The sequence below is a fragment of the Sinocyclocheilus grahami genome, unplaced genomic scaffold, assembly GCF_001515645.1.
Source record: "Sinocyclocheilus grahami isolate Dianchi unplaced genomic scaffold, SAMN03320097.WGS_v1.1 scaffold25.1, whole genome shotgun sequence".
Lineage (NCBI taxonomy): Eukaryota > Metazoa > Chordata > Actinopteri > Cypriniformes > Cyprinidae > Sinocyclocheilus > Sinocyclocheilus grahami.
The window spans coordinates 532755-541675 of record NW_015505204.1 but is presented as its reverse complement, the minus strand read 5'-3'; the positions used below and the strand labels follow the sequence as shown (position 1 = coordinate 541675).

Genomic DNA, 8921 nt, shown 5'->3' with positions numbered 1-8921 from the left:
GCCTATATTGAAGTAGCCTATATGGCGCTTATAAAATATATATTTAATAATTAATATATTATTATATTAATCAATTTGATATAACGTGCGACTAGTTGACTAGAAAAATCTTTAGCAGAGGGCAGACAAGGAAGCTCTCCGTTTTTAAAATAAAATGCTATAGCCTAATGACACGAAAATTGCGACAGCTGCAAATCACGTCGTTATTGCACTGCACCAGTTATGCATGCATACATTTTTTAAAAAATATATCACCCTAATTAGGTTATGAAGAATGATTTGTTGATCTTGTTTTCCCTTTAATACATAGCCTACCTTCCGCAATATATTTTTCAATTCCGTTCAAAAAGTGGTAGGGACAATATCGACCCTGGTGGGGACATGTCCCACCCGCAAATTACGCCTATGGCTGGGTGTAACTAAAAAGGTGCCATTGTCCGGTGAGGTCCGGGGTTGGGGAGTTACGGAACGATCTCATATTGCATTATCTTATTAACTGTTCATCTCCTGAAATGCATCTTTCTTTACCACGCTATTCAGCGCCAATCCCGCATGCATCTTTCTTAACCACGCTATTCAGCGCCAATCCCGCCGTGCAATCAATTTCACTGGTTAAGGTTAGGGTCAGGTGTGGGGTAGGTTTAGGGGTTAGCATTTTTTGTAGCATAGTGTAGGAAATCATCACTTTAATTGACAACCAATGAAATCTTTAGAATCAGCTGTGGGGCGGAGTTTGCACTGAAGTGGATTGGGGGGGGGGAGTGCGCATGCGTTTCTGTTAAATGGGTTTCTTTCTTTAGTAATGGCATTCATTCTCGCTACATAAGATACCTGTCTGTTATGTAGTGCCCTGTTATACTGCATTACTGTGTAATATTTATGGTTTCTATAGCCGTGGCATCATGATGGTATGAAGAGATCAACTTCTGACCCCATCAACTTCGGTCAGAAATCTTGATGTAACTTTTGATAACTAGCTGACCTTCAAAGACCACATTGCAAAGACCGCTCGATCTTGCAGGTTTGCATTGCACAACATCAGAAAGATCAGGCCCTTTCTAACGGAGCATGCTGCACAACTTCTTGTCAAGGCCCTTGTCATCTCTAGGCTGGACTACTGCAATGCTCTTCTGGCTGGACTCCCATCAAGCACAATCAAACCTCTACAAATGATTCAGAATGCAGCGGCACGACTGGTCTTCAACGAGCCCAAAAGAGCCCATGTTACACCTCTCTTCATCTCCTTGCACTGGCTACCGGTTGCGGCCCGAATCAAGTTCAAGACATTGATGCTTCCATATAGAACAGCCACAGGCTCAGCACCCGCCTACTTCCACTCACTACTACGAATTTACATCCCCTTCAGAAGTCTGAGATCCGCTAGTGAGCGACGCCTCGTGGTACCATCACAGAGAGGCTCAAAATCACTTTCCAGAACATTCTCGTTCAGCACTCCTGGCTGGTGGAACGATCTTCCCACCCCTATCCGGAATGCTGAATCCCTGACAATTTTCAAGCGACAGCTGAAAACTCATCTCTTTCGAAGCTATTTGACTTCATCATAAAAAAAAAAAAAATTCTCTCTCTTTATTTATTCCTTCTCTTTCTAGCTTGTATTTATTTGAACAATGTCTAAGAACTTGGTATTACAACCACTTCCTGTGTCTGTTTGCCTCTTTAAGAAGAATCGCTTTATGTATCCCCCAATTGTAAGACGCTTTGGATAAAAGCGTCTGCTAAATGACAATCTAAATGTAAATGTAAAGAGATGGATTAATTCATGTAGGACTCCACTGAGTTTAACAGTTGCTTGTCTTTACATGTGAACCTGCCCTTGATGTCCATGATGGAAAGAAAATGGTATTACTGGAATTTTGTGTTTATTTCTTAAAAAGACAACAGTTGTAGAATATGAACATTTATGCACAGAGAGAGAGGGAAATCACTGGAACACAACTGTGTCCAACATTGCTGCGAGGCACTGCACAATATTGGATGTCATAAGAACATCCACATGCTCTTCCAAATGCCGTTTGGGATCCTACAAAGAGAAAGAGAATAGCAGGTCCATGAAGTCCTGTAAACTTTATGAGACTGCAAAAGGTCAGATATTTTGAACTGCTGCTACTGACGAGTATTTGCCAGGTCACCTACAGTAAATACAGTAACAAACCACCAACAATATAAATATTAAACCAGAAGAAACTAGTAACCTGTTTCCCGACGTTCTTAATGGCAAGTTGCTCAGGAGTCATTTTGTCCTCTTCCTCTACAGCCTGAGGGAGAAAAACAAAAAAAGGTCAAATATTATATTTCACAAAAACATGTCATAGGGTAAAATAAAAAAAATCTTTCCTACAAAAAATCTGCACGTCAGTTCCTCACTTAAATTGTGAGACTTGAGAGCAAGAATCCCTTGTCATTGTACTTTTTCTTACCTTATTGTAGTTTTTAGCCAGTTCGAGCATCTCCTTGACAATGGTCTCATTCAGTTTGCAGTGTTCACTGTAATCCTGCAGGGTCAGGCCCTCCATCCAGCTTTTCTTGTGGAGGTTCAGCAACATCTGAACACAAACACACACTATGACTGTCTAGTTACAACAAATGAAGAACGAAAAGCATGTTTAAACATTATCTACAAGTTCAAACCTTCTGTTCCAATTCATTCTTCCTGTAGTTAATGGTAATGGAGTAATAATGTCTGTTGAGCCCATGAATCAAAGCCTGCAAAAAAGAAACAACTCGTAATAAATAGTAAGAATATATATAATAAATATTTAACTTATTTTAAAAATGTATTTATCGTATAGAGACATATAGAAAATGAACCTGAATAGAGGGCTTGTTGAGGTGTCCCAGGTTAGAAGTGGTTTGACGTGGCTCGTGACCCAGTACCATCATATTGGCATTTATTAGCCTGAAAGCATCAATCACAACCTGGAGAGAAAAAATATAAAGTGCCGTTCACGTCACTGTAGCTAATCAATGGCTTATAAACATGTTTTGTTTTGTAGTTTTAGTTTTAATGCATTATGGGAGCTACAAAGCAACCTCACTCTGTTTTTAGAGAGTGAGAGGACACCAGTAAATAAAATTTGATGTAATCCAAAGGAATAAAAGATAGAGAGAGACACACATTTACAGTAAGAGCACAGGCTTTGCAACAATAGCTAATGCTTTGTGCTGTCACATCACATATGCGATGACAGCAAACCTGAGCTCACATACAGGTCAGGCCTGCCCACACAAACACTGTGTAGAGCATATACACACATAATGGAGGAGAAGTGACAGACAGTTTAGGGTGGTGATATAAACCTCTTCTCCACCATAGGGCAGAGTGGTTCTAGTTGTAAAACCATGCCATTCTGGGCCAGTTTTTTCTGCTGTGGTTCTATGAATTCAGGATTGGACTTAGGGCTGCACGATAAATCGCATGCGATATTTAACGCGCATCTTGTCAGAAAGCCGGTTCTGTAATCAGTGGTAAATCTCCATCACCTGCGGGCTTTCACATTGAGCAGCATTAACTACACAGAGCCGTTGTTCACTGACGAGCTGCGCAAAACCACCTTCATATTTGTGCGATTTTTTGTGCAGCTCTAATTAGACTGTATGTCACTTTAGAGACAGCTTGATACTGTAAACATTGGAGCAAGTGCACCATTGAGGATGATCATATCATATACACTACTGTGCAAAGTCTTATGCCATTAGAATGTCACCAACAAAAAAATGGTTTTAAGTAGGAATGCACCGACCGAAATTATCGGCCGAAAAAGCCATTTTCAGTTTTTGGCCAAAAATAGGCTATATGGCGCGCCGCACCACCCAGCAGTGTTCAGCACATCGGTTTCTCTCTCCCTATAGCCGGATTTTTGATGGAGTTCTTGCTTTGGACAAAAGAGTGTTAAGTAGGGGAGGGATTGTGTAGAAAGTATCACAGACACACATACACGAAGTAACACCTCCTGAACCCTGGGGACTCGTTAGATCCTGACTGAACCAAATGGTGTAAAATCCTGCAGTGTCCCGCATCTGTGCTGAGGGGGACGTTCCCTCTGTCAGGATGTGCGGTGTGAGTGTGTGATCCTCACATGGTGTATTATCATCAAGCACAGGAGAAAGACTTGAATGCTTCTCATGTAGTGCTGAAACCATGAAGAACTCACAACACTCTTTAAACCATGTAAACTCGCACCATGTTCACAGAGACGCGATGATACTCTGGAGATGTGGGATATGAATATTTTAAAATGGAAAACAAACAAGCGCAAGGCAGTGCAATGAAACCTTCCAGGTCAAATGCTTCAACTAAAGTTAAAGTTCAGCTAAAAGTTGCATTGCCTGTCCCCATCCCTGACTCAAATATATAAAAATATATTAAGCAAATTATATTACTTGTCAATGACTCTCCATGCACATAAATATATATATGTATATGTATGTATGTACGAATGCATATATATATATATATATATATATATATATATAGAGATATATAAATATATATATACACATAGAGTTTTGACACTGTATATATATATTTTAATAGCTTTGGAATGTAAGCATCATTAAAATAAATTGTACACTACCTTTTAAACGTTTGGTGTCAAGATTTTTTTATGTTTTTGAAAGAAGTCTCTTATGCTCACCATGGCTGCATTATTTTTGTGGAAAAACACAGAAAAAAAATTTGATTATTTTTGAAATATTATTACAATTTAAAACATCTGTTTACTATCTTAATATACTTTAGAATGCATGTTTTTCCTGTGAAGCAAACAATCAACTATGGGTGGCAAGGCACTGTCAAAAGATCTCCGGGATAAAGTTGTGGACAGGAACAAGTCAGGAGATGGATACCAAAAATTTCAAAGGCTTTATCAATGCCTAGAAGCACAGTGAAGTCTATTATTAAGAAGTGGAAGGTATTTGGTACGACACAGACCCTCCCTGGATCACGACGTCGCTCCAAACTGGATGAAAGAGTCAGGAGGAAACTGGTCAGAGAGGCGACCCAAGAGGCCTGCAGCGACTCTGAAGCAGTTGCAGAAATTTATGACAATGTAATTGTGTGCATGTGACAACAATATCACAAATTCTCCACAAATGTGGCTTGTATGGGAAGGTTGCAAGAAAAAAGCCACTCCTCAAGAAAGGCCACATGCAGTCACGACTGAGATTTGCCAAAATGCACCTCATTCGGAGGAAGATGAGACTAAAATTGAATTATTTGGCCTCAACACCAAACGATATGTCTGGTGCAAATCCATTACAGCTCACCATCCAAATAACAGCATTCCTACAGTAAACCATGGAGGTGGTAATATCCTGTTATGGGGTGTTTCTCTGCAGCAGAGACTGGAGCACTTGTCAGGATGGAGAGAAAAACAGATGGGGCAAAAATACCATCAAATTCTTGAGGAAAATCTGCTGCCCTCTGCCAGAAAGTTGTCAATGGGAAGAAGGTTTACCTTCCAACATGACAATGACCCAAAGCACACAGCAAAACTGACCACACAGTGGTTGAAGCAGAAAAAAGAGAATATCATTGCATGGTCTAGTCGGAGTCCAGACTTAAACCCCATTGAAAATCTGTAGAATGACTTGAAGACTACAGTTCACAAACAGTCACCATCAAATTGAACAGAACACGAGCAGTTCTGCAAAGAAGAGTGGGCAGATATTGCAAAATCTAGAAGTGTAAAGTTAGTAGAAACAGAGACAAATCCCAACAGACTAAAGGCTGTAATTAAACCAAAAGGTATTTAAACAAAATACTGACAGAAGGGGGGTGATCCTTTTTCCAACTCAGTGATTCTGGTTTTTAATTTTTTTCTAACATGGCGTTAAATCTTTCACTTGAATGTTATAAGTTGCACTGAATAAATACAGCTGGATCAAACAAAAAATGTGTCCGTCTTCATTTCAGGGAGCAAAGCAACACACTGTGATTATTTTAAAGGGGGTGATTCTTTTCTATATACCCACTGTAGATAATTATAAATGTCTATAATGTCACTTTTGATTAATTTAATGCATCCTTGCTGAATAAAAGCATTCATTTCTTATTTACCCCCAAGTTTGAATAGTAAATACTTTGGCTCCAAAAATATTTACATAACCATCAAAATGATAAAATTATATCATAATGTTTAGGGCATTTAATAAATAATGAGTATATCTGTACAATATGTTATTTGCGTTCTCTCTTTTTTTTTTAAATGCCCCTATCCTCTTCCTATAATACCTTTTCCTATAATAATCTCTCTTCCTGTCCCCATCCCCCTACCCAAGGCTGATGGGAGAGATGCAGTCCTCACACTTTCTCACGTGGTTCAGAGAGTGCTAATAGAGCTCACAGCGGCAAACAGACAAGAAAAAAAAAAAATCAGGCATCCATGACTCTCACACTCTGACAGGAAGTGTGAGCGCACATTCACATATCCAGAAGAAAAGAAAGATCTCTTAATTTCTGAATAATGTGCGTGTGAGAAGTGCTAACATCTGTAAAATGAAAATACTTCTAAATAACGGCCTACTGCTTTAAAATTTTGCATATGTTTATGGACTTTTACCTTTCCCTTGACACTTTGGATGGGATCAACCACCACGGCAACGGCACGTTCTGACAGCGCCTCGAAACTCTGCTGTGTGTTAATGTCCACACCTGACAACCAGCAGCCAAAACCGGGGTGACTGTGGTACCAGCCCACCACCATCTCAGGCCTTCAACACAGAGATCACAAACCCTCACAATCCGACATACAATTTCATCACAGAGCAGTAGTTATGTTTTCACCATTCTCTCACCTTCCCGTCTGCTTTAACATGTCCAACATCTTGGCTTGAAAAACAGGGTCCACGGCCTCAACGCTCACACCCTGTCAACGGAGAACACATCCAGAATCACTTTAGGAGCACGGGTGAACACAGTGTAGAGTGTAAAACACACTAGAGCTTGCTGTTAAATACAGTGATTCAAATGTGATGGGACATCTTCTGAAATACAATAATAATTGAGAGGGGAAAAAAACACTTTAGTCAGGATATCAAGTCGTTGGTAGGGGTGGGAGATATTACAAGCAAGAGTGCTGTTTCCTGAATATCAGTGTGTGAGTGAATGTGATATTAATTTTATACAACAGTTCAACGGACAAGAAGTTAATACTGAGTGAGTTACATTTTAGAAACAATACTGACAAATAGTTTTTTCTGTTTTGCCAACAAAAAGCTCCAAACAAAAGTTGAAGCAGAACACGTGCGCGTCTCAGAGCAACACTGCAGTGTTTCATTCCTGAATGAGTCTGTTTTTGAACAAATCATTTGAGTCCGCGATTTAATGATCTATTTATAAAGACAGTCACACTTCATTTCTAAATGAATGAGCTGTTTTGAACAAACTGTTTGAATGGATGATTCAATGAAAACCGGCCAAAGTACCAGCACAAAAACACACTCAGCAAAATATTGTATAATTATTAGATAGATAGACAGACAGAAAGAGAGAGAGATAGACAGACAGAGAGAGAGACAGACAGACAGACAGAGATCGTTTTTTGTCAATATCACACACCCCTAGTCAATGGGAAAATTTTCACTCACTGTTCCTGACTGTGGCATGGCAAACACGTCAATCACGCGTACAGTGTAATCATCTACAAACTCCCCCAGCATCAGACCCATGACTTCCATGGGCACACCAGCACGGCCATGTTTCAGCATCTGCACACACAGACAAAGAGATGGATTGAGAGAGAGGAAAAATTACAAGAACAATGAAGACATTTAACTTAATGCTTGCGCTCTTAAATACTGACATTCAGACTGGCACTGACCAATCACAGGGCAAAAAATAAAGTTTTTCGGCCTCAAATTATACTAATCATGCACCCATAATAGCAATATAAAATTTATTAACAGAATCAAACTGAAACTGTGACAACACCACCATGATACAAACCAAACCAGAAGAAATTAACCATTACTGTTACACTATATTTTACACAGTGCAAGAACAGGCATGGAGGGTGAGTGTGAGAGAGAAGAATCATGTGTATCCTGACCTTCAGCAGGGCGAGTGAGGAGATGTACACCTGTTCAGCTGTGTCCACAGCGGGGGCATCTGTGGGAGGACCCTGCAGAAAACACACAGTCCAGATCAGTCAAATCTCTTCAACAAGACACTGCTTATATTTGTTGCAAGCTGATTTGACCAATCAAATCAAACCAATTATTCCCAGGATCTGGATTTTTGATATCAGCAATTAGGTTTTCAATAGTTAAAATAATCCTCCTTAACATCAGGAATGGAATTGTCACCAGTACAAATATTTTTATAATAAATAATTATATTTCCACTACTAAAAATGAACTCCTGATATCAAAAACAGTAAATGTGAATTCTTGATGACAAACATTACATAATCGATCAAAAACTGAATTTTAACTAGTAAAAATGTGCAATTATTGATATCTGTAATTGCATTTTAACTAGTTAAATATCCCAATGATCTGCCGTTTAAATTGAGTTACAGATATTTTACTAATAAAAACTCAATTCCTGATATTAAATATGATTAAAAACTAGCTAGTGAAATTGAATTGCTAATATCGAAAATGCATATCCTGGCAATGACTAAAAGTAAAATTGGCTTGCTATTGCTACAAATATCAGCCCTCGGTGAGATGGGAGTTTCAAATGCTAGTTATCAGACCGTTCAACTTGCATTGAATCCGTTTAAGGTTTACTTTTCTAGCTGGATACAAGTTTAAAGGGGTCCTATTATGCTTTTTCAACTTTAGTTAGTCTGTAATGTTGCAGTTTGAGCATAAAAAAGATCTGCAAAGTTACAAAGTTCAAAAGTCCACTTCAAAAGGAGATATTTTATTTAACAGAAATCACTTTTCAAAAACTA

General features: G+C 38.9%; 1 protein-coding gene across 1 annotated transcript in view; it reads right to left on the bottom strand.

The window, feature by feature from the left end:
* Positions 1 to 1863: 1863 nt before the first annotated feature.
* psmd14 (proteasome 26S subunit, non-ATPase 14) overlaps positions 1864 to 8921 on the bottom strand; it is an 18840-nt gene continuing 11782 nt past the window's right edge. The window contains exons 7-11 of the mRNA XM_016248682.1: positions 2830 to 2937; positions 2650 to 2724; positions 2439 to 2564; positions 2214 to 2276; positions 1864 to 2041 (exon numbers count right to left, since the gene is read on the bottom strand). Coding sequence (XP_016104168.1) covers positions 1943 to 2041; positions 2214 to 2276; positions 2439 to 2564; positions 2650 to 2724; positions 2830 to 2937 — 471 coding nt within the window. The 3' untranslated portion in view covers positions 1864 to 1942. The remainder of the gene's footprint in view (positions 2042 to 2213; positions 2277 to 2438; positions 2565 to 2649; positions 2725 to 2829; positions 2938 to 8921) is intronic.